General features: G+C 40.5%; 1 protein-coding gene across 8 annotated transcripts in view; it reads left to right on the top strand.

Moving 5' to 3' along the window:
- The first annotated feature begins 8,758 nt into the window (after positions 1 to 8,758).
- LOC134340820 (5-hydroxytryptamine receptor 3A-like) overlaps positions 8,759 to 27,169 on the top strand; it is a 35,339-nt gene continuing 16,928 nt past the window's right edge. For 5 of the 8 annotated variants that reach the window (XM_063038369.1, XM_063038370.1, XM_063038365.1 and 2 more), the window contains exons 1-6: positions 8,787 to 8,844; positions 12,933 to 13,090; positions 15,272 to 15,432; positions 18,785 to 18,829; positions 19,929 to 20,038; positions 21,818 to 21,987. In XM_063038369.1, coding sequence (XP_062894439.1) covers positions 13,027 to 13,090; positions 15,272 to 15,432; positions 18,785 to 18,829; positions 19,929 to 20,038; positions 21,818 to 21,987 — 550 coding nt within the window. In that variant the 5' untranslated portion in view covers positions 8,787 to 8,844; positions 12,933 to 13,026. Of the gene's footprint in view, positions 8,845 to 12,932; positions 13,091 to 13,912; positions 13,984 to 15,271; positions 15,433 to 18,784; positions 18,830 to 19,928; positions 20,039 to 21,817; positions 21,988 to 27,169 lie in introns of those variants that run through there. The other 3 variants (XM_063038368.1, XM_063038367.1, XM_063038366.1) reach the window with 3 other exon arrangements.

The following is a 27,169-nucleotide window of genomic DNA, read 5'->3' as shown; positions in this document are numbered from 1 at the left end:
TGTTTGTGGACAAAACTCTGATGTCTTATTGACATCTTAGAAATTGCCCATCAGTTTATCCCCATATTTTGCCATTGAGAATCCAATCCAATGATTTGATAACATTCAAATAAGTTTGAATTGCTCACATTTTGAAGGGTGTCATGAAAGGCACTTCTCTCTAGACAACATCTGAGTTCCTTAAATGGGAAATTAATTGAATGGAAAGGATTAACACAGTAATCCTGCCATCAGTAGCACAGAAGTATGCCTTGGTTATAAAGGACATAGATAACAAAAAATGGGAGATAATGTCAAAAATACAGGACGACATGGTAACGAGGAGGCTATCGTAATGCTTTACTGTGCCAACGATCATAATCGGGGTTTCACTCCCGCCATTGTCCGTAAGCAGTTTGCATGTTCTCCCTTTGTCCACGTTTGTTTCCTCTGGATTCTCAGGTTTCCTCCCACATCCCAAAAAGATGTATGAGTTAGGGCCAGTAGAGAGTGGGCAGCTATGTTGGCGCCAGAAGCGTGGCAACACTTGCGGGCTGCCCCCAGCACATTCTCGGACTGTGTCGGTCATTGATGCAAACAGCACACTTCACTATATGTTTTGATGTTTTAATATATTTGTGGTAAATAAAGATCATCTTTAATCTCTTAGTATCCCATAATAAATGATTTACAACAAAGGTAACCTAATCATGCAGTGGGAATTGTATGTATTTGGTGATACTTTTTTTATAAATAAGAGAAGATTGTATTGTCTGTGTACAATTAGCAAAAATGCTATCGGTTTCTACCCTAGAAACAAAGGCTAAGCACATCCTGAATCTATCCAAATTCATTTGTGGATCTTGATGACACATGGCAAGGAAGATAAATGAGTAATCGAATGGACGAAGTTAATTGGCATCATTGACTTCAGAAAGAGTTTAATGACATTGGATAAACTCACAGTTTAGTTAAATTGTTCCATTTTAAAAAGGTCATTTCTTGCCCTTTTCAAACGTGTCACCTTGATTTAGAGACAATTTGAAGTGAAAGTTATTTCACCTAGGTCATAGGCCTCACCTTCCTCTTTGAACCACTCAAACCACCCAAACCACCCAAATACTCAAAGCACATTTCGGTGAATTCATGTGGGCAATGTTTTAATTATGGACTAGTTTATAAATGCAACAACATATAAGAATAGAAAATTTCAAATACAATCAATAAGGCCTCACCTTTTTTGGGAGAACGTCATTCTTCAGAAACAGCTACAAATGAGTACAAACACTCATGCGACGATCTCGCCTGTTGCAGCTGCTGAGGAGGGGAGAGGCCGGAGGCGGTGTGGCACGGATTGAGGCTAGCTCCTCCCTTCGGTGCTGCTCTCCAGTGTTTACTCAGTGGCAGACAAGCTGGATTGCATGTCTTTGTCTATGGACTGCTGAGAGCTTGTTCTTGCCAACAACATCCATGCACCATCAACCTACAAGACATGTCACTCAGGGACAGGGACTTGGGCTCAATTGTAGTTTTTTGCGTGACTCTATGTTTACTGCCATCTTATATGTGCTATTTGTGCCTTGTAGTGTGTATGACTGACAGTACTGTGTTTTGCACCTTGGCTCCAGGGGAACACTATTTCATTCAGCTGTATTCATGGGTATTCATGAATGGTTGAATGAAAATTAAACTTGAATGTGAACTTGAAATACATACATGTATATACGTATATAAGATCACGAGGGGCATGGAGAAATCACAGTCTTTTTCCCAAGGTGTGGGTTGCTAAAAAATAAGAGAACTTAGCTTTAAAACCAGATGCAAGAGATTTAAACGGGACATCAAGGGCAACTTCTTCATGCAAAACATGGGGTGCTTTTGGAATGAGCTGCCAGAAGTAGTAGACAAGGCGGCCATATCAGCAACGTTTAAAACCCATCTCGATAGACACATCAATAGGCGAGGTTTAGAGGGCAATAAGCCAAATGCAAGCAGTTGGGACTAGCGTGGTAAACCATATATATACGTTGTAACTGGGTTACCTGTCTGGACACGCCCCTCTGCTGACTGCTCCTGTGGCTCCTCCCACAGACCCCTGAATAAAGGCGATTGCGCCATTGCTCCTCCCCCTCAGTCCAGGGGCAGATACTCAGCATGACAGAGGTCACATTTTACTGCTAATAAAAGCTTTTCAGTGTTTACTCTACTTCCAGTCTTTTGGAGTTATTGATGGTGCATCAGCTAGCTCACTGGGTACCACAGTTGGCACGGATGAGTTGCACTGAAAGACCTAGTTTCACGCTGATTAACTCTATGCAGAAGTCTTCGGAACACATCCCGTCTTTAAAATGAATCGAGTTAGATTGGACTGTGTTCCCATCAAATTGGATTCTCTCTGGCAGTCACTGGACAAAGGTGTAATTGGCAAGTCAGGTATTATTAACGAAATCAACAGAATCTATGCCTCCACTGCCACCTAGGAGGAAGTAAGCTGGGGATTGCATGTCTCTTATAATAGGCCAAAGAAAGAGAGAATCAGCTGCAGATTTTAAATCTATAAGACAGCTGATTTCTCATGAACATACTAATGCTGTTTAGGAGACAGATTAGTAATTTCAGTAATTTCTTTACTTTTTTATTGAGATACAGCGCAGAATAGGCCCTACTGACCTTCAGCTACGCCATTCAGCAAACTCCCAGTTTAATTCTGGCCTAATCACAGGGCAACTTACAATGACCAATTAACCTACCAACTGACGCGTCTTTGGACTGTGGGAGGAAGCCAGAGCACCCGGAGGAAACCCAGGTGGTCATGGGGAGAATGTACGGGGAGGCAGCAGTGGGAACTGAAACCAGGTTGCTGGAAATAAAGCATTGTGCTAACCACTATACTACTCTGGCACCCCTCTCTACACTGTCGGTAAAAAAGATAACCTACCTTACTTCAAATATCCTCATTTACATTGTTTATCCTAGTGTTTGAATCTTCCAATGTTGTGAATGATTTCAGCACGCTGGTCTTTTCAATCCCTTCATATACAGTTTTCCAACTGCTGCAAACTTGAAAGGTGCTCACTGAGTGGTGACTTTATTAGGAACTTCCTGCACCTAATAAAGAGGCCACTGAGTGTATGATTGTGGTCTTCTGCTGCTGTAGCCCAACCACCTCAAGGTTCAACATGTTCTAATTTCAGAGATGTCCTTTTGCACACCACTGTTGTAACGTGTGGTGATTTGAGTTACTGTCACCTTCCTGTCAGCTTGAACCAGTCTGGCCATTCTCCTCTGACCTCTCTCATTAACAAGGTGTTTTCACCCACACAACTGCCACTCACGGGATGCTTTTTTTTGTTTTTCACAACTTTCTCTCTAAGCTCTGGTGACGGTTGTGCATAAAAATCCCAGGATATCAGCAGTTTCTGAGATACTCAAACCATCCCATCTGGCACCAACAACTATTCCACTGTAAAAATTATTCAGATCATATTTCTTCTTCATTCTGATGTTTGGTCTGAACCTCCTGACCACATCTGCATGCTTTTCTGCATTGGGTTGCTGCCACAGCCTGATTAGATAATGAGCAGATCTACAGGTAAACCAAATAAACTGGCAACTGAGCTTAGGTGCTTAGCGGAGCGTAGATTTCCAATTGCTGATTAAACTAAGGGAAAGAAAAGTGTGACGAGGATGTAAAGGTGCTTCAGTGGGATAAAGGCAGGCTCAGTGAATGAGCAAGGATATGGCAGGTGGCATATAAAGTGGAAAAATGTGAAGTCATCTAAAAGGAGCTGCTGCCTTAGGCCTCCAGTAACGTGGATTTTATGTCAACATCTGGGCTGTTAGTATGGAGTTTGAACATTCTCTCTGTATTTGGATGAGTTGCTTCTGGGTTCTCTGGCTCCTCCCACATTTCAAAGACACACATATTGATAAGATAAGTGAACACTGTAACATGCCTGTGGTTGAGAGGGGAGTGGTAGGGTCTTTGGGGAGGGAGAGAGTTGACAAAATGTGGGGAAATGGTTTTAAAAATGGGATTTGTGTGAATGGGTGTTTCTTGGTCAGTGTGCATCTATATCTAAAAGTAGAATTTTAAATTCTGAGACATTAAATCATGTTCAAAGGGATTGTACTCAAACACTGGAAGTTAATATGCCGGATCATCAGTCAATAAAGATGGTAAGCGATGTATTAGCCTTTATTTACCAAGTAAAAGTTGTGCTCTGCCTATACAGAGACCTGCTGAGAACACATTCGGGATACATCATACTGATCTGATCTCCTGATCGAGGAAGGTGTCATCTGCAACAGAGGAAACTTGGTTTGTCAGTCCAGAATCAGATGAGGGATCACATGAAGGGTCAGATGGTCAGGACAAGGATGGGAAGCGACATCTATATCCAGAGGGCAGCGAATGCGGAGGGTCATTGGGTCAAGAGGAACTCTATCCCTGTTAAGGCCGCAGGAAGATGGAGTGAACATGGATGTTCAGGAAATGAAAGAGATGTGGGTGAGGACAGCATCAATGGTGGAGAAGGGAAACCTGGTTCTTTGAAATTACGGAGACCTTTACTGTACCTGATCTCAAATTCCGCTGCATGATGAGCACCATTGAGTGTGGCCTGATCAACTGTATCATCGTCTGGTACGGGAATTGCAAAGCAACTGATTACAAGTCCCTATAAAGGATTTTCAGAGGGTCATCAATGTCCCTCTTTCACCCATTAGAGATATTTATCAGGAGCACTGCATATGCAGGGCCCTTAGCATTTTCTGTGATCATTCCTATCCATCCATCGATTTCTTTGATTTCCTACCGCCGGGTAGGAGGTACCATAGCATTAGGAGAAGGATTGTTGCAATGGAAAACTGTCTCTTCCTCCAGGCTGTGTGACTACTGAACTCCATGCTCCCACCTGGGTCTCATCACCAATGAAGTACCAGTAGTGTTATACTGTTTACTTTTTAACTTGTGTCATAAATGCACCTTATGCTAAATGTTAATCTTCTGGAATATATTTTATTAATTATTAATTTATTTGTGGTAATATTACTTTGTTTTTTATGTCTTTGAGTTACATGTACTGTGCTGTGCACCTTGGTCCGGAGGAACTTTGGCTTGTTTGGCGGTATACATTTGTATGGTTGAAAGACTATAAACTTGAACTTGATCAGTGTTAATATCCAGGAAACACTAACTACATTAAAAATGCTCTGAAAATGCTGCTTGCACCAAAATATGTGATCATATCCGTGGACAACAGTAATCTCTCTCTCCCAATCATAATTGTCCTGAACAAAGGACTTATATTTCATACGTACATCACTTTATAAAGCGAACAAAAACAAATGGGGTACCTAACTTCAGAAAATACCTTTAACTATTTAAGATATAATCCATATAAATTGGTTATCCCAAAGAACTCAAGCAGTGGAAAATAATTCTTCCATTCAAAACTGACAGGTGATATAACTGGTAGATCGTTAAGTGGAGACTGAGAACAAGTAAGATGAGATAAACTGGATTTCAGTTTTTCAAATTAATTGGTTTTACAGTAAAGATTTAAAAAAATTCGAAATAAACTTCTGGTAAAAGGCATTGAAATAACCTTCGATGGTCTAAGACCTTATCAGGTAGAACTTAATTGTGATTGTGATCTGTACAGCCACCAGTACTTCCATTAGGTAGAACAGAATCCCTTTGCCTCATTACTGTAATGTTGCATTATGTCGCATTGATGCCATATTAGGTAGAGAGTTCCATATCAAGGACCAACATAAGCTACAATTTTAACAAAGGAAAATATTCAAGGATTTGGTTGTGTTCAGAAGAATAAATACTCTAGTTAAACATACAAAATGTGGGAGGAACTCTGCAGGTCAGGCAGCATCTATGGAGGGGAGGAAACAGTCGACGTTTCGGGCCAAGACCTTTCAGGAGGATTGGAAAGGAAGGGAAAAGAAGCCAAAATAAGAAGATGAGGGGAGGTGAAAGAGTACAAGCTGCAAGGTGATAGGTGAGACCAGGTGCGGGGGAAAATGGGTGGGTGGGATGTGGGGGGATGAAGTAAGAGACTGTGAGGTGATAGGTGCATGAGATAAAGGGATGAAGAAGAAGGAATCTGATTGGAGAGGAGAGTGGACCTTGGGAGAAAGGGGAGGAGGAAGGGCACCAGAGGGAGGTGATGGGCAAGTGAGGAGAAGAGAAGGGATAGGAGGGGAGCCAGAATGGGGAATGGAAAAGAGAGAAATGGGAGGGACAGATATGACTAAATATTCTAGTTTTTCATTCGCAATATATGGACTTACATCATTTAGAGTCTATTCATAATTGTCCCTGAACTGAGGAGGTTCAAAGGAGACCCTTTTTAGTGAGTCTGGAGTCAAATATTCCATGCCAGGAAAGGACAGATGAATTCCTCTGCTGATGCAAATGTGTAAACCAGATGTGTTTTCACAATAACTCAATACATCCATGTTTAACATTAGTGAGATTATCTTACTTATTAAATTCTACATTCAGTTAAGTACCTGAATTTAAGCAGCTCAGGAGTCATGGTGGGATTTGAACTTGTGTCATGGTTCAATGGTCCAGTGCAATGACTATTCAGCCAATAATTAAACAACTGCGCTATTGTGTAAAATATCACCACTAAGAAATGAAACATTTTCAATTTCAAATAAATGCCTCACTAAGCCCCTCCAGATCAGAAATGGCAAGTTCAGGTTACCTGTACTTCATTTCCAATCGTTGAAATTTAATATAGAAAGGGCCCTCAGAAAAGCACTTGTCTCTATATTCTCAAATACGTCTTAACCCCATCTAAATTATGATGCTAACAATAGACAAATTACACCCAGTGGCTACTTTATTAGGTATACCTGTACACCAGCTTGTTAATCATCCAATCATGTGGCAGCAACTCAATGCACAAGTTTTGAAGTTTTGAATGGCCTGCTTCTAATCCCAAGAATGTAATCGAAATTCAACCTGACCAAGAGGTAAAACACTTTAATCTTGGCATCAATCAAATAGTAAGTGTGAAAGGGCAACAACCATGTGTCCTTATAGCAGTACATACAGAATTTAACTAAAAAGAATATAGAAGAAGCAACACACACAAAATGCTGGAGGAACTCAGCGGGCCAGGCAGAATCTATGGAAAAGAGTAAACAACTGTCGATTCAGGTCAAGACCATTCATCAGTCCATAGATATTGCCTGGCCTGCTCAGTTCCTCCAGCATTTTGTGTGTGTAGGTTGGATTTCCAGCATCTGCAGACTTTTCCCTTGTTTGAAGCATATAGAAAATAGATTTTAAGGATCAATTCACTAATTGGATTGATCAGTTAATAGCCACTTTATTTGGCACACCTGTACACCTGTGAGGGGTGTTCAACTTTATAAAGGGACAGGATTTGGGAAATACTGAATGAACTGTTTCCACTTCTTGATGATGTATTAACAGTCCTCCAAAGGAAAGAAGTGAGTGTATTTTGGACTCATTGAACCTTCCAAGGTCTTGAGGTTCTTCAACATAACCTCGCGTGAGTCACTCAGAAGGAACACAACAGCTAAGGCCACAGCAGCACAATAATTATTGCCAGATCTCATTAAAAATTAAAAACTGAACTCAGCCCTTTCTAAAGAACAGCATAAAATGTTCATTAACAGCATTAAGTAAATTGGGTCACCACATTTAACCCCCCCCCCCATGTTAAAGATGGTTCCAATTTTTCCTTCCCATTTTCTATAAAAGTAGATGGATTATATATATAGTTAACAAAATGGGTGTCAATCCCCATTTTGCCTAATACCTTAAAAACTAATTTATGGATGATGGCCATTTTGTGTGATTATTGAAAAGAACTATCTAATTCGATAAAATTAGATAGTGATTGATAAAGGAACCGCCAGGTCCTTACGATTCCCTTTGCCCCACCCCCCCATTAAATTATTTCAAGGGGCTATACTTTGGTTATATCCAGTGCTGGTTGCAACAAACCCGTCTTCTCGAATGTTCTTATAGAGAGTTTCACAACTTTCAAACATTCACAGTACTTCACAGCCAATGAAGCATTTTGGAAATGTGAAATTAGAACAAACAAAAATGTTGGAAACACATGGCAGGTAAGGCAGCATCTATCCAATCTATATAATCAATCTATGACGTGACACGGTAGCACAATGCTTCAATTCCCACCGCTCTCCGTCAGGAACTTGTCTAAGTTCTACCCATGCCCAGGTGCATGATCTGGGTGCATGGTTTACATCCACAGTCCAAAGACATACCAGTTGGTAGGTTAATTGGTTAGTTAATTTTTCCCGTGATTAGGCTGGATTACACTGGGGGATTGCTGGGTAGTACGGTTTGAAGGGCCAGAATGGCCTATTCTGTGCTGTAAATAAATAGCTAAAATACTGTATATAATCTATATATATAATTAATCTATGTTACGTATTTATATTTATTGTGTTTTTTTTATTATTTTGTTCCTTATCTTATTGTGTTTTTTATTTGAGCTGCATCAGATCCGGAGTAACAATTATTTTGTTCTCCTTTACACTTCTGTACAGGCAATGACATTAAACAATCTTGAATCTTGAATCTGTGAAGAGAGAAACAAATACTTCAGGTTGACCTTTAGTCCTTATAACCAGAAGGCTGAGCCTCAAACCATGGTAACCAATAGCAATACCCAATCAAATGTTTACAAAGTACAAAAGAAAGAAGTTCCATTTCCACAGCACGATCATTTAATTTCACATCCTCATTATGTCTTAAAGTATATTTGAATGGCTGTCATGAAACACAAGTACACACGAGTCAACTCATACACCTGTGGTCCTCAGGTAACGTATGTGGTAAGGTTGCAAAGAAAATTAATTCTTATTCACAATACATTAATATCTGTGCTCTGTTTAGTTACCGCGACTTAAATGGAGGAGTTTCAGCTCTCTGGGTGCAAGGTGCTCCCAAAGTTTTACTGAAACGTTATCAGGCTGTCCAATGGAGCACCGTTAAGATTTTGCTAAATATGACCAAACTTATCGAGACGGTGCTGGAGTCTAAGGCATTCACTGTCATCCAAAGGGGATTTCCTTTAAGGTTTAAACCTAGTGTTTGGTCTCATCACTCCCCACAGAGTTTCCCTAATTGCTCCCTGTCTGCCTTTCCGACTCCACCACCAGTGAACCTCATCCTGATTGTCAGTCCCTCGACTCCCAAGGTCAATCATGTCCAATTGACCATTGCTCAGTCCATGACCTTTGATCGTCTTAACTGCAGACCTCATTTTACAAACACCAGTGGCCTACCTGACTGACCAATCTCCGACCTGTAACCATCTACCAGCTGACCGCCCTTCCAAACACTGACCAGCAGCTTTTCATAAATTCTATTATATTCCTTTATTTTCCTGTAAATGCCTGCAAGAAAATGAACCTCAAGGTAATGTATGGTGACATATGCATATGTTGATAATGAATTTATTTTGACTTTGAACTTCAAATACTCAACAGGTCAGGGCTAACTTCACTCACCTCAATTCTGAATGGATTTCACAAACTATGGAGTCACTTTCAACTCAACCTATAGAGTCTATAAATTTATTTTATTGCACAGTATGTCTTCAAGAAAATGAATCTCATGGTAGTATATGGTGACATATTGTATTTTGATAATAAATTTACTTTGAACTCCTGACACTAGGTCAAGCCACTCTGCCAGCGAACTCCCTCAGGCCAGATCTTACAGAGAAATCTGCATTCCAGTTGGCCTCTCCTGGAATACCGATGCCTCACACATGACTGAATATCATTGCCATTGCCTGGTTGGAAAGTAACCTCACGCAGCGCTGCTTTAGTACACTTTCTAGGGGCCACACAATTTTGGAGGACATTTCCTAAGGATCACATGCACACTGCTCATGGACTGTTTGTCCCACTACCATCAGGGAGGAGGCTATGTAGCATCCATGCCGGGACCATCAGACCCAAAAATCAGTTACTTTCTCCAAACAGCAAGGCTGATCAACACCTCCACCCACTGACCCACCCCTCCACATCCCAAGGCTGATCAACACCTCCACCCACTGACCCACCCCTCCACATCCCCAACCACCACTACTTTATCATTTCCTGTCACGGTCACCTTATGTACAGACACTCGTGTACCTAGTGTCACTTTACGGACATACAATCAGCCTACGTATATAAGCTATCCCAATGCAGCCTCCTCTACGTTGGTGAGACCCACCGTAAATCGGGGGTCTGCTTCATCAAGAAGACCGCACCATCCGCCACAAGCAGGGCTTCCCAGTGGCTAAACATTTTAATTCCAATTCCCATTCCAACATGTCAATCCATGGCCCCCTCTTGTGCCAAAACGAGGCCACCCTCAGGGTGGAGGAACAACACCTTATATTCCATCTGGGTAGCCTCCAACCTGATGGCATGAACATTGATTTCTCCTTCCAGTAAGCAAAATCCACCCCTCCCCTCCAGTCCCCACTCCGACGTTCCACTTCTCCTCACCTGCCTATTACTTTCCCCTGGATCCCCTCCTCCTTCCCTCTCTCCAATGACCTACTCTCCTCACCACTCAGATTCTTTCTCCTCCAGCCCTTGAGCTTCCCCACCCACCTGGCTTCAGATGTCACCTTCTAGACAGCCTCCTTCCTCTCCCCCCACCTTTTTATTCTGCCATCTCCCCTTTTCCTTTCCAGTCCTGAAGAGGGGTCTAGGCTCAAAATGTCAACTGTTTATTCATTTCCATTGATTGGCCTGACCTGCTGAGATCCCCAGCATTTTGTTTGTGCTGCTCTATTTTTTTTTATTATTGTGTTCTTTATCTTTTGTGCTGGATCTTGTGCTGGACTTGTGTGCTGGAAATGACATTAACGATCTTGAATAATTTTACAATTAAATAAAGAAGCAATAACTTTAGTCCTATATTGCGAGACATATATTGCAGATCAGGAATTAAGAGGTTAAATTATGAGCACAGAATGGAACAGAATGTTTTAATATACTACTTAGATGATTCTAAATCGTCCATTAGTATCATATGCTCCATGTCTTACTGATAATGAAATATCTCACAGAGTAACTTTGAAGCAAATTAAATTAATATTGTTTTTCCTAATATGTTATTTCGTTAGTATATGAATCTCACTGCCAGCAGTACTTCATCAGGATCCCAATCTTATTTCCAGTCACTTTAATAAGATTCACATACAGCAGAATAACTAAATAAGTTTTCTGTAAGCCATTCTATCCGACTGCTGGCACATTTGATTGCTTCCAGCCTTGAGGGAAAAAATTCCTTTGGGAAAATACCTAGTGCAGTGTATAGCCGGATGGACATGCTTCATTGCATTTTCCCTCTCTGGATGAAACTCAATGCTAAATGGCTCCTTTATATTACATTATTGTGTAAAGCAAACTCTGGAAAATACACAAACTGGCCTATTAGTGCCATTAGCAAGTGGTTGAAAAATTGGATTAAGTTTCCCTCTAGCCTTCTGTTCTTCTCTTCACCTCTCCAATAAACTGCTCAGCAATCCAACTGATCTCTGTAGAATTAAGAAGTGTAAACATTTTCACTGTTGCAAAAATCTTTGTAAAACATTGATAAAGCAATGACAGTCATTAAAAGTGGTCTTATCTGTGAAAATTAAAAGGCGAAGGAGAGAATAGTAGTCATGTAGACAATCAGTCATCTGTTCCTAGTTGTTCCTTACGTGCCAGCAACAATAAAGCTGAATTGCAAAGTCTTTACTTACATCATTAATTTTCCAATTTAAAAACTGTTTCTACATGAAATGCTAACTACAGGTCCCAGTCTAGAGCATGAGAAATGTAGTTATTTATTTATTCACTATTTATTGAGTTACAGTGTGGAATAGGCCCTTCTGGCCAGTTGGGCCGCTTTGCATGGCAACACCTGATTTAACCCAAGTTTAATCACAGGAAAATTCACAATGACCAATTAACCTATTAACGGGAACGTGGGAGGAAACCAGAGCACCTGGAGGAAAATGACACAGTCACGGGGAAAACTTACAAACTCCTTACAGATAACAGTGGGAGCTGAAGCCGGGTTGCAGATACTGAAAAGCATTGTGTATAAAGTGCTGCTTTGATTGAATCAAAGTGTGCCTGAAATCTGCCATTTATTGGTTTTTTTTTAATAATTTTAGAATTTTTACTCCTGAGAATAATCCTGGAAATAAAAGGGTTAACATATGAGGAGTAATTGATGACTCTGGGCATGTAGAAGTTTAGAAGAATGATGGGTATCTCATTGAAATCTATCGAATATTGAAAGGCTGAGAGAGTGAACATGGAGTAAATGTTTCCTATGATGGGGGAGTCGAAGGTCAGAAGGCATAGTCTCACAAGACAAGGATGTCCCTTTAGAACAGAGATGAGGAAGAATTTCTTTAACTAGAGGGTGGTGAGGCTGTGGAATTCTTTTCCATAGGCATCTGTGGAGGCTAAGTCATTGGGTATAGTTAAAGAGCAGGTTGATAGGTTCTTGATTAGCAATAGTGGCAAATGTTCTGGGGAGAAGATAGGAGAGCGGCTTTGAGGGGGATAATAATCAGCCTTGAAGGAGCAGACTCGATGGGCCAAATGGCCTAATTCTGCTCCTATGTCTTATGGTCCTATTTAGTGTGATTCCTGGCTCAGTTTGTGTGGGGAGTACGATGCATACTGAAATCGCCAGCCTGTCTGAGTGAAGCTGCACAGTGCAAACAGACATCAGCCAGTTACTTTCGTTGAAACCTGACGCAGATCCTTCCATCACATCTGATTATATGAACAATTAATCAGCATCAGTTACCAAAACATGAGTGGAGACGAGGGCAAAAAAGTCACTCATGGGTTGGGTTAAATTCACTTTTAATGCGGAGACAGGATTGCACGACTGCCTTTGTATCGGACAGGGGTAAATGGACCTCCATATCACAGCCGAACCGAACAATCCCATTTTAGTCTTCAAACATCATTGACTTAACTAAAAGTGTGAGAAGAGCCAGCATGAGCATCTGCACTTCCTGGGCAACTGTTGCCATAATTCTCACTGTTTTGCTATCTTCTGAAGGTAGGTTAATCTTTATTGTTCTTTTGAATGTGTACATATAATAACTTTATCCCATAGCCCTCGTCCATGGTATTCAATTTATACCTTGAGATACTTCTTGCCATTGTAAGTTGCTGCCATCCTCGACCTAATGTATCATTATGTTGGCCAATATGAAAAGAAAGCGAACTCACAACAAACTCCAATGCTTAATCTAAATTCTAAATAGATTCTCCCATGATTAGTCATTGGTAGAATGAACTAGTAGAAAGCACAGCTGTACAAGTTTGATCTCGGCTTCTGTCAGCATAATAGCAATTTTTTAAATAAATAGTTAGTTCCTTTCTATGATATTCTTTGTGCAGTTCAGCAGAAGATTCTTCAACCTGAAAGCACTGACATTTTGATCCACATTCTGGAAGCTTTAGCAACAATTTACCTTCTTTGATATTTTTACCTATGAGAGCACAAATAAGAACATGCAAATATGAATTGTTGGTGTGCTCTTCTCCTGAAGGGTTTTTAAATCAATGTCATCTGAATGAAGCCAGGATTTAAACCAGAATAATAAAAGCTGTAAAGAATAATAGGTAAACTTTGTATTGGCGGATTGCACTGTACACAGGACAAGGGTAATAGACAGAATGACAGAGAGGTCAGTGCTTCCCTGCACCCTGCCAACCACGATATGTTATCTCAGCACAATAGGTTGTATAGTGTGACTCAAACAATTTCTATCCACTTTTCTTCACAGTATGGACACAATCAACATAATTTTCTTTGCATGAAAGGGTCACTCTAATTCTCATAGTGAAAAATCTGAGACAGACTGAAAGTTATGAGGAAGAATAACAAAAATAACTAATACAAGCAAAAAAAAATGACGCTAATGGCAAAACAAACATATGTCTACTGTGAGTATAAATAGTAAAGGATGAATTATTACCAACAGATGCATCCTGAAAAGAATGGGAGCTGAAGTTATGACCGGAAATTTTTAAGATATACATTAGCATTAGGAAAATGCCTGATCAAAAATCTTTGGGGATTTATATCATTTCTTACATAGCAAGGACCTGCTCTTGGTTGTACAGGGCACAATTTCCAAATTTACAGTTAACACAAAGCCTTGCATAGTGAGGAGGATGGTAAATGAGTGATAGGGGAACAGACTGAAATTTAATGTTGAGAAATGTGACGTGTTAAATTTTGGTAGGAAGGAAAACAGGCAATATAAAAGAGGTAGAAGAATATAATTCCGGACTGTATGTTGATAGTTTGTTGAAAATGGCCAGACAAATTGAGAAACTGATTACAAATGATTTGCCGTGCTTTACAACAAAGTTCCATTTCAGAACTATTTTTAATACTAACAGTGTGTCGGTCAGAAATGTGTCTGCCCAGCCATATGTTTGAATAAAAAATATAGGCCAACCAAAGACAACATGTAATTAAACCAACTATTTGGGTTAAACTATTTATTTAACTCAACTATTCGGATTTCTTTGCGAATGCAATAATATTTCTGCAAACAAGCCCATATGACCATAAGACTTAGGAGCAGAATTAGGCCATCTAGCCCATCAAGTCTGCTCCACCATTCAATCGTTGCTGGTCCTTCCATTTCCCCGTCCTCGGCCCCACTCTGACCTTGTCCCCGTAACCTTTAATGCCGTGTCCAAACAAGTCCCCGTGAGACAGAGGTTGCTGCAGCCCCAGAGCAGTCAGCAATTCCATCCAGACTGTCTCCCAAACACTTGTTCTTATATATAGAACCCACTGGTTCCGCCACGATGAAGTACAGCGATGAGTTCTGTATGCTGTACTTCAGGAAAGATGTAAAGGCTTTAGAGACAGTACAGAAGATTACATGATTCTTGGGAACCCGGACTTTAGTTCTATGAATAGGTGGAGAACCTGAGGTTGTTCTTCTTGGAACAGAGGAGCTTGGGGGGGAATCTGATAGAGGTGTTTAAAATCATGAAGTGTAATAGAAACCTTTCCAATTCGTGTAAGGATCAAGAACTATTGGGCATGTAATTTGTTAAGGAAGCAAAAGAGACGCAATGCAAAGAAAGGTTTTTTACACAAAGCATAATTGGGATCTGGGTGGACTGCGGGTTACATTAGGAGAATCAGATTCAATTGCAATGTGTTTTTGTAAGCTCTTTACTTTATAATATTATTGACCATCATTTTCAGGGCAGACAGGGGGAAATCAAACTGAAAGCCCGAAGCCAGGTTTACTGCAGCTTTCTGCGTATCTAATGGCCAATTATTCCAAGGGTGTTCGACCAGTCCTGGACTGGAGGAAAACAACAACAGTGGCCATTGATCTTATGGTTTACGCTATTCTGAATGTGGTACGTACTTGCGATCTGTCTGAACTCTATATTCAAATCACTGTCTCAATGAAAACAACCACTTTGATTTACAGAGCAACACAAGGTGGCCTCTAACTGTGTTTGAACATTGCAGGCAGTGTCCTTTAAGAGCAGGGACAATGGAGTTAGACTTCAAAGAACAAGGAACTTGATAATGGAAGGATTACTGTGCAACTGTACATAACAACGTTTTAAAAAATTAAATTAATTGCATTATTTCATTAAGACTGCTGTGGGAGATACGGCAAAGTGTTGTATCTGCTAGAAGAGGGAGCAGAAAGGAACATTTCTGATCCACACTGCAGTAAGTGTCTGTAGCTTGAGGAATTTTGGTTCAGATTTGACGAGAGGAGTGAGGAAAGGTTGTCTGGATATTTTGTTCCAGAACATAATTATATCTATTATGCTTTAATGCTGTAGAATTTGTACTCTTAAAAAGGCAGGAGGATGTGACTAACAGTGAAGCAAGTTAGAGGGTCCAGAAAGTACTGTTTGAAGTGTCTCAGGATGTGTCCAGCAGCTGAAGGAAGGAGCAGATCACAGTACCATAGTACTGGATGCCATTAAAGTCGGTGCAGTTATAGGGAATATAATAGTGAACAGAGACAGTGCAGGTAGAAGATTGGTAGTGTTTTCATAACTGTAATCTAGTGTCTTGAATGTTTCTGGGTTAAGGAGGCTCCTCAAATTGGGGGAGACTTGGATCTTGAGGAGAAAGACCCAATTGTCATGACCCATGTGGGAATCAATAATATTACTATAATAAAAAAGAAGATTCTTTTGAACAAATAGCAACAGTTTAGGTCCCAATTTCACTTGAATTAGACTGGGAACAGTGTTCAAGCAAAACTATTGACTAGCCCTGTGGACATGTGGCTCTCCTCTTATTTTTAATTGTACGGGCAAGCTTTCTCATCTAGAGTAGGGGCATAACAATCTCAGGAAACACAGGAGAATAACGCTAGAGCTTGAAGAGTTAAAGTATTCTTTATAGGACTGTACAACAAGGAGTGGTATGAGATGCTTAAAGTACTTGAAGGATTCAACAAGGGAGCATATTCTTTAACATTAGAAGCAAACTATTCAGAAATGGTATCAGGAAACACTTCTACGCGGAAAGAGAAGGAGACATCAAATTCAGCAGTGTTACGTACCCCGTAACGGGTTATAGAACCAGCAGAAATGGAAAACACCTTAAGTCTGGTATTGCTTTTAACTAATGCTATTTTTATTGGTAACTACGCTATACAGTAATATATAACCAGATAAATCAAACAGGTTAACAGTGTTACGTGTATATATGTGTGCAAATATAACTCCCAAACTATTGAGCTTGGGGGAAACAAGGCTTAGAGTCTTGAGATGGTGAAGTATGAAAGTTCAGTTCATCCACGGAATAGGTGATGAGAGAGAGATATTTGTAATTCAGGGTAAATGCCGAGAGAAGGCAATTACGTCGCTATTCCACAGATTCCACGACAGCAATACAAAATAACAATAGTGGTAGGTTTTATCTCCGATGTTGTTCCACTCCACACACGGAATATCACCGACAATGATCGTCAACAAACATCCCTTCAACACAAGTGGTACCACACCCGAATTCAGCTACGGGTCATCCCAAGGTGGTGGCCACACGATACTCCAACAGAATCCACGCATGGATTATCACCAACAGTAGCTTATCACTCAGGGGACCCTCTTCAAGTGGTAAAACTACCAACCCAGGCAAGGATTATCACACACAGGTAGTTTCCACACAAGGTTACCCCAAACACACAACTGTGATAGCCACTTATCCAGTTCCACGACATACGAAATAACTCCAATGGTGATTTGCACAGGGGTGACTTTCTTCAGTGAACTACCACACCCAAACAAGGGTAACACACAAGTGGTATTCACAAAGGTACTCCCCTCACCAGAGAACCCACTCCTGTGGATTAACTATGTGACAGTCACACCTTCGTATTCGAATGGAATCAAACTCTCCCTTACGGGCTACAGAGGAGAGAGTCCAAACAGTGACCTCTTTGTCACTAGGTTTCTTCTGTTTCAAACCTTCCTCTCCCCTCTTCTCTTCCTTTAATGTCACCGAATGTGACCACAACAAAAGGGGACCGTTCTTCTGTGGTAAAGTTATCAACCCCGGCAAGGGTTGACACACTGATAACTTCCCACCGGTCACACCCTTTCCACACTGCGAGAGCCACTGATCGATTCTCCCCATCCAAAAACCCACCCTTCTGTGGGCACACCAATCTCATCCAGTGTCCAAAACCATGTGTGTCTGTGTGTCTACTAGCTGACCTTGTATTTGTCTCAGCATGCTGAGCACCAGCTGTCTGTCCATCAAATAATGCCGCCCTTGGTCACTATGGCAACCCACAAGCTGCTCGTTGTTCTCTCTCTTCTCTTCCTGCAAACTTGTTCTAGTTGCAGACAACTTGTGAGAGTCATTTATCAATACTCAGGATCAATCGCAACTCACCCCTTTTGGGCTAATGAAAGTTTAAACCAGCAACCGACTCACTGGTGTCTTTCAATGACCGAATCCATCTTGACCCTGAGCATGTGCTTCTCTGTGTCTGTAGCTGTCCTTGTAAAAAGTAAACACGCCGCAGAGAAACCATAACACGAGCAGAAAGGCAGACTCCGCCCCTCTCTCTCTCTCTCAGCAGAAATCCAAAATTTAGTCTCAGTTCTCTCTTGTGCCTTAAAGTGACAGTCTACAGTAAAAAGGAACCCTAGGGAAATATAACAGCAGAAATAAAGAAAAGTCATAAAGGGTCGAACAGTGCATTCTTCTTCCAAACCTGAAAGACCAGTCTTCATCATATCAGAATCAGGTTTAATATCACCGGCATATGTGCCTCAGGCTGGTGTACCTCCTCCCTGATCGTAGCAATGAGAAGACAGCATGACCTGGGTGATGGGGGTCCTTAATGATGGATGCCACCTTTTTGAAGCATCACTCTTTGAAGATGTCCTGGATACTATGGAGCCCTGTGCTCCTGATGGAGCTGACTAAGTTTACAACTCTGCAGCTTACTTTGATCCTGAGCAATAGCCCCCTCCCATACCAGACGGTGACACAGCCAGTGAGAATGCGCTCCACAGTACATCCGTAGAAATTTGCGAGTGTCTGTGATGGCATACCACAACTCCCCAAATTCCTAATGAAATATAGCCACTGTTGTGTCTTCCTTGTAGCTGCATTGATATGCTGGGCATGTGCATGCTCACACACACTGAATGTCCATGGATCATTCCTTCCTTTCTAACAATTGCAAATTAATTTTGCTTGATGATGTGCTTTATCTACTTTCAGGATGAGAAAAATCAAGTTTTAACCACCTATATCTGGTACCGACAGGTAAGAAATAATTGCACAGAATTAAGTCTGAGTGGGGTATTTTGACTGAACCTAAAATACCAAAAGAAAATTGTGAACATTGATATGTTCACGTTTGGGAATTCTTTATAGTATATATCAATATACCAAACTCATCCATAAAACCAAGTTAATAGGTATAAAATCCTGAGATGCCTCTGCAGATCAGGCAGCATCTGTGAAGTCAGATCAATGGTGAAAACACTTCTGAGGGAAAGGAATTCACCAGAAACTCTGCTTCTCTCTACAGCTTCTCCTTGATCTGCTGAGCATTTGCAGCATTTTCAGCTTTTCATTTCAGATTTCTCATCATCAGATTAAAAAAGGCCATTTGGCCCATTGTACACCAAGTTTCCTGCTTTCCCTTTAAAGCTGTTTATTATCTTACTCCTGAAACATCAACTAAGTCCAAAGCACAAATTGAGCTAAAAACTTAAGCCTGTGCATGGATTCCACAGCCATAGAAAATTGCTGAACAGTCTGCCCTATGCCTCAATGAGTGGGTATTTCCTACCAATCATCCTACCTCCATATCAACTGCTCTACCCTCAACAACAGCTCTATTAAGACTTAATGAGATAAAAAGGAAGGACAAAAAAAAAAGAATATTGAAGCTCAGAGTCAATACATAAAAATAAATAAATCTGAAGAATTCCTCTCTTCCCAATCAGGTGAACCAAGCTGTTCCAGGAAGTCACAGAGATCAATTCTTACCCACAAACATTTATAATCTGTGTCCTCTACCCCAATCCAGAAATGAACTGGTTCCTTCCTGATTGCACACAGAGAGCAAACGGACAACACACCAATTTCATCCATCCCACTCTGCCAAGCTTCACTGGCATTGCCTTTACAGGGATAAAAAGGAGTCCTGACTATTCTAATTTAATATTGACAACATTTGCTAATTTTGTCTAAATATATGTTAAAATAATTTGATTATTTTATCAAGCTATCCTTAGCTCAGACCTCGGACTATGTTGGTCATTGACACAAAATGGCGAATTTCACTGTATGTTTTCATGTTTTGGCACACATGTGACAAAGAAAGCTAGGCTTTAATCTAACCAATGCATTTCAGTTTTGGACAGATGAATTCTTGACGTGGAATCCCCAGGACTTTGATGACATCAAACAATTATCAATTCCCACTGCAAATATATGGGTGCCAGACATTTTAATAAATGAATTGTAAGTCCTACATTTTGTTATTAATAGTAACAATGAGTAAAATATAAAACTTGCATCTCATACCTGACTAGTTCAGGCACAGACAAGTCAGTGCTTAAATATATCCTCTAGAGATTTCTAAATTCTTATCATCAAGAAGTTGGATTTTCTTTCAATTTTCCTCTCACTTTAAGATCTAGGACGACTATGTTAAGAATATGTTAAAAACAGTACTATTATTTTTACACTTATATATTTTTTCAAATTTAATATGCTTAAACAAAGTTCAATTTTTAAAATTTATTACTTACTTATTTACTGCCTGTTACGCCGCTGGCGTTTAGGGCTGCAAAGAAGGTCTTCCATCTCTATCTGTTCTCGGCCATCTTCTTTATTGTGACCCAGGTGTGGTTCCGGGTCAGCCATGCAAGTCCCGGGTGGAGACTCAGGAATACCATCGCACTCAGATGTGGAAGTATTCCTTACTGCTCTTTCCATAAGAATTTTGTTTTACCAGTCACGTTTGTTAGCCCTGAGCTGAACCCCTGAACCTGGAGGGCTGGTGGATCACTCTACATCTGTCCTCTACCCTTTGACCTGTTTGGCACGGCTGACCCTACCAAGAGCCAAAGCACAAGGCCCTGACTCCAGCCAACAGAGCTCTCTGGGTCATTGAGGCACGCACGTCTCCAAATCCTATGGCAAGTTTGTGGTCCTCTTGGAGGACCTTTCAATTTATTGGGCAGCAAAAATGCCACTGGCAAGGCCAGCATCATTGCCCTTCCTCATTTATTGTCCATCATTACCTGTGAGCCTACCACAGAGGAATGAAGAACAGTGGCACAATGGTTAATTCACTGCACAAGTGTCCAGAAGCCTATTGAGTTTGATTGCAGCTGGGAAATATAAAACCGAGTGATAAATCAATTCGGAATGAAAAGCTAATATAAGTAATGGAGACCGGCAAAAGGTAGCCACAGAGTCCTTCAGGTAAAGAAATCAAACGACATAGTGACATCACAGTTGGTGTTGCTACTGCAGAATTTGAGTGATCTGGCTTCAATCCCAACCTCGAGTTGCCCACTGCCTGTGCAGAGATTACACATTATCCCTAGACTGTGTGGATTTTCCCTGGCTGCTCTGGTTTCTGCCCGTATTGCAAAATCATACTACTAGGTTAAAAGATTGCTCTAAGTTGTCACTAGTGTGGCTGGGTGGTAGCAGAAAGAGTGGGGAGATGATGGGTCCATGAGGGAGAATAGATTGCAGGGGGAAGAGTGGGAATGATGAGACTAATGGGATGGTTCTGAGAACCAGCAGAGATTTCATGGGCCAAACGGCCTTCTTCTGTGACGTTATAAAATACAAAATATGAAGAGCATGAAATATTTTTGTCTGAGCTGGTCTACTCTGCATTCCAATCCCACTGAAGTGGCTGACTGACATGGCCTTGCTAGGAACAAGTAGGGATGAACAGTAAGTGCTGGTTTTGTCAGCAGCACCCTGCGCTGATCATTGTGTGCATTGTGCAGGAGGTGCGGCGACATTTGCGGGCTGCCCTGAGCACTACCTTAAGTTGCGTTGGTTGTTAATGCAATCGATGCATTTCACTGTATGTTTATATGTAGATGTAACAAATAAATCTGGATCTGAAAGAAGTTAAAAGCAACTGGTCCGACCTAGGTTCCACAGAGACTCTTTTCACCTATACCTTTCTATTTTATCTGGTTTTAATCCAGCTGTACTGTTTGCTTCAAGTATTCCCTGTGTTTGCAGCCTTTAAGATGAGTTTTCTCTCAGTGTTGATGTAGGTAAATCGCCTGATATTCCATACGTATACGTTAACTATGAAGGTCAAGTGAAGAATTACAAGCCCATCCAGGTGGTCACTGCCTGCAGCCTGGATATTTACAACTTCCCATTTGATGTCCAGAACTGCACATTTACATTTACAAGCTGGCTGCATAACAGTAAGTAACAGATAATGCCATGTGCTCATTGTGACTTTTCATGAAATAAAGAAGAGAAATTTTAACTTCAATGATTTTTAAATGGACAATTGATTCACTCGTTTTACAACTTCATTGCCAAAATGAGGGGCATTTAAGAAACTCTTAGATCGGTACATGAATGATAGAAAAACGGAGGGTTGTGCAGGGTTAGATTGATCTTAGAGTAGATTAAAGAGTCAGCACAACATCGTGTGCTGAAGGGCCTCGATTACACCTTCATGGTCTATGTCCTATATTCTACATTGCCTTCAAGGAGGATTCAAGATCGATCCCGCTGAGCATATCAGGAATGCAATGCAAAATTCCAAGATCCTATAACCATTTATTAGTTCATTGTACCTTCAATGCAATTGCATTAAAGGAAATGAATAGAATAAAATAAGAGAAAATGTGGATAAATGGAAGGAGGAACAATGGGAGGGAAAGAAGAGAAAGGAATGGAAAAAGAAGAGAGAGAAGTGATGTGTTTATAAAGGGTGTTTAACAGTCCAGAGCATTCCAGAATCAGGAAGCAATGCAGAAGATGGGAAAAGGTTGTTCAGGCCGCTTTTACTCCAGTTCCTGGAAGATGCACCTTTGTTGATGGGTTGCTACTAATGTTCATCACACTCCAACTAAAGAAATGTTTTCAGATTCATTATCTCTTCATCTAAATTAATCATCTCTGGTCTTATTGTTCTGACTTCTATTTACATTATTTCTTAACCATTTAAGACTAGGTATTCCTTGATCTAGTCCTTTCCAACACTTTTTTTTAACAACAAAGCTTAATTTTCTTTACTCCTTCCCCAGATTATCTTTTCTACAGTTTTGAAGTTCCAACACTGATAGAAATATTTAACTATAATGTACCTATTCATACCAGTGTAAAAACAGATAGAAATGTTAGCCACTCAAATATAGGGGCATTATGTAGGGAAATGCAGAGATTTTGATAGTTTATATTGTAAATAAATATGTTGATCTGGGACACACCAGCAGAACGGAGTAGAAGATTGATATTTCTGTGTCATTAATATGCTTTGAAAATGCAATATTAACAACCCTTTTAATGACTGACTTGTAACATAATAGCAATAAAGTAGTGCACTGAAAATGAGAGAACAGGCTAGTTACTAGTTACTATAAAATGAACCTTTTCCCATTGCTCACTATTGCAACATCCAAAGAATTCTCATTGGGAAAATGGAATGGTTAAAGGATCCTGAATATTTTGCAGTGCTATTTGTTCAAGGGACCACTGTGCTGCTGGAATTTGAAGTCTAAAGAAGTCGATAGTATCTACTGACACTGACAGCACCAGCCAAGAGCTATAGTATAACCATTGTGTTAATTATGGAGAGAGTCACAGCAAATAGTCCAATTCTATAAGTTAGAGGAGTACAATTAGGCCATTCAGCCCATTGAGTCTGTTCTGCCATTCAAACATGGCTGATTTATTTTCCTTCTCAACCCCATTCTCCTGCCTTCTCCCTGTGACCTTTGATACCCCGACTAATCAAGAAGCTATCAACCGCCACTCTAAGGGAGCTAGGACTTTACTCTTTGGAGAGAAGGAGGATGAGAGGAGACATGATAGAGGTGTACAAGATAATAAGAGGAGTAGATAGAGTGGACAGCCAGCACCTCTTCCCCAGGGCACCACTGCTTAATACAAGAGGACATGGCTTTAAGGTAAGGGGTGGGAAGTTCAAGGGGGATATTAGAGGAACGTTTTTTATTCAGAGAGTGGTTGGTGCGTGGAATGCACTGCCTGAGTCAGTGGTGGAGGCAGATACACTAGTGAAGTTTAAGAGACTACTAGACAGGTATATGGAGGAATTTAAGGTGGGGGGTTATATGGGATGCAGGGTTTGAGGGTCGGCACAACATTGTGGACCAAAGGGCCTGTACTGTTCTATGTTTTATGTTCTATGTTCTAAACATACTCAATGAATTCCACAGATTCACCACCCTCCAGATAAAGAAATTCCTCATCATCTCTGTTCTAAAGGGGTGTCCTTCTATTTCCTCACCACTGTCAAGCAGTCAACAGTGTCTAACTAAAAAGGAATATCTGTGGCCTGCAGTCTGACTAAAACCATTACAAAGTGTCCCAATTAAAGAAAGGTGGTTTCTTCAACAAACTGCCGACTGAAGGAAAGTTACAGCATGTAAATTATGCATGAAAGTTTGTGCAAGGTAACTTTCAGAAAGCATGATGGACAGGAGATTTTCATAAACAACTCTATTCACATCAAACAATGAGGCTGTGTCAATCTGCCAACACAACCATATCAAGCGGAAGGAAGCTGCAACTGGAGATAGGAGGAAGATTAATGTGATCAGAGCCAGCTCACAGAGCTGTTGTGCACCATCTAGTGGCTGATTCAATTGTGACATGGGAAGGAGACTTTGGAATATGTTCCTGATGCAATATTTTAACAGGAGAATGATGTCTAACTTAAAGGGGAGTCAACTGAAATGAATGTGTAAGACACAAAAAAGGGGAATAGATATTAAAAAATTACATCAGATAAAATTTTGAATAAAAAGGATAGCAGAGATCTTAGCTATCCCATGTGATTCCAAATATTTTCAAATAAGCCATCTTATATTGAGATGAACCAAATTCTAATTGAACTTTTACTAGATGAACTATCTGGATGAAGTGAACTGCACAGGAAGAAAGGCAGAGATTTTGATAGTTTATTTTGTAAAATAAATATGCTGACCTAGAATTGTACAGAAGATTGACAATTCTGTCATTGATGAGTCATTTTTCTTTTTGTATCATAATTGAGAGAGAACATGTCTTTATTGATTGTTTTGGTTATAATGTAGGGAACTTTTAACTGAATAATGGCAGCTATAATATTATAGTCCTCCCTCAGGAACATGAAAACAAGTTACTTAGACACAAACTCTTTACACCATTCATCTTGGTTGATCTGTGACTTAACCCAGTATACCCATTTTCCCTTTATATGTGAATTAAAAATGTTATCAATACTAGATTTAACATCTGCACATTCCTGGTGGTCGAAAACAATTCTAAGTTTTCACCACTCTCTACCTGTAGGAGACAGTGGTTAGACTATGAGGAGAGATTGAGTCGCCTGGGTCTGTACTCACTGGAATTCAGAAGGATGAGAGGAGATCTTATGGAAACATATAAAATTATGAAAGGGATAGGTAAGATAGAGGCAGGAAAGTTGTTTCCACTGGTGGGTGGGACTAGAACTAAGAGACATAGCCTCAAGATTCGGGGGAGTAGATTTAGGACAGAGATGAGGAGGAACTGCTTTTCCCAGAGAATGGAGAACCTGTGGAATTCTCTGCCCAATGAAGCAGTGGAGGCTACCTCAGTAAATATATTTAAGTCAAAGTTGGATAGATTTTTGCATAGTAGGAGAAATAAGGGTTCAGGAGAACAGGCAGGTGGGTGGAGATGAGTCCATGGCCAGATCATCCATGATCTTATTGAATGGCGGAGCAGGCTCAACAGGCCAGATGGACTACTCCTGCTCCTATTTCTTACATTCTTATGTAAAACCTGGATTAAAAGGTGATTATAGCCCCTAAACCTTGATTCCTCAACTAATGGGAGCATTTTCTCTCTATCTACCCTATAAAACCATCTCCTAAATTCCAGTGAATATCTAGCTCTAGTTAATAGAATCTTTCCTTGTAATTTAACCATCGGAACCCAGGAACCATTCTGGGGAAATCTATGTTCTCTTCAAAGCCAATGGCCCAAGTTGTACACAGGTACTTCAAGTTCCAAACCTCCATTCAACATAAGATGCTCAGATACATTTGAAATATTTAATTAATTAAAAAATAAAGATGATTTGAAAAACAAACAAAAATAAAAATATACTGTACATTAAACTATTTCATGCAAGCACGAGAAAATCTCTGCAGATGCTGGAAATTCAAGCAACACACATAAAAATTGCTGGTGAACGCAGCAGGCCAGGCAGCACCTATAGGAAGAAGTACAGTCGACGTTTTGGGCCGAAACCCTTCGTCAGGACTAACTGAAAGAAGAGATACTAGGAGATTAGAGAGGGGTTTGGGGGAGATCCGAAATGATAGGTGATCTCCCCCTCCCCCTCCCACTTTCTAATCTCTTACTATCTCTTCTTTCAATTAGTCCTGACGAAGGGTCTCGGTCCGAAACGTCAACTGTACCTCTTCCTATAGATGCTGCCTGGCCTGCTGCGTTCCACCAGCATTTTGTGTGTGCTGATTAAACTATTTCAAGTTATTTAGTAACACAAATATTAAGTGAAATGAGGAATAACAAAATAGTGATCAGGGTGATCAGAAAATGTCCCTTAGTGCAGTGGAAAATACAATGGTGATCTCTGTCTCAGATTTAATATTATCATTTTTGTCTTCATATCTTTCCAATATCTTGACCCTCCAACCCAATGATGCAGTCAAATCCCTGCATTCTTCAAGTTCTCATGCAGTCTCTATGTTCAGCTATGTTCAGCTCTAAATACCTCCCTAAATCCTTTCCTCTCCTCCCTGAAGACTCTCCTTAAAGGTCACATCTTTTCAAGATTCAAAAAACTTTATTGTCACTCTAACCATACATCAGCTCTGGAGGGCAGAATGAGACAGCGTTCCTCAGGGGCAGTGCAATCATGACATAACAAACGCAAGACTAAATAATGAACATAACAATAAATAGTAAAACACAACAGCCGCATGTCAGTTAAAATCAAGTTATAAGTGTCCAGTGCAAGTTAATAGTGTCCAAAGCAGAGTCAGGTAGAGCAGCTATTTAGCAGTCTGACTGCCTGTGGGAGGAAGCTGTTTGGTAGCCTTGTGGTTTTAGTTTTGATGCTCCTATAATGTTTGCCTGATGGCAGAAGAACAAACAGTTCATGGAGAGGGTGTGAGGGGTCTTTAATGATGTCTCGTGTCTTCTGGAGGCATCGACTCTGAAAGAGGTCTTGGACAGAAGGTAGGGAGACCCCAATAACCTTCTCTGCTCCCCTAACCACCCTCTGCAAGGCTTTTTTGTCGACAGCACTGCAGCTGGAGTACCAGGTTGTGATGCAAAAGGTCAGCACACTCTCAACCACGCCTCTGTAGAATGTAGTTAAGATGTTAGTGGGGCGTGATGCTTGTTTAAGCTTCCTCA

The sequence above is a fragment of the Mobula hypostoma genome, chromosome X2, assembly GCF_963921235.1.
Source record: "Mobula hypostoma chromosome X2, sMobHyp1.1, whole genome shotgun sequence".
NCBI lineage: Eukaryota > Metazoa > Chordata > Chondrichthyes > Myliobatiformes > Myliobatidae > Mobula > Mobula hypostoma.
Note: the sequence above shows the minus strand (reverse complement) of the source record. Positions and strands in the feature narration are given on the sequence as shown.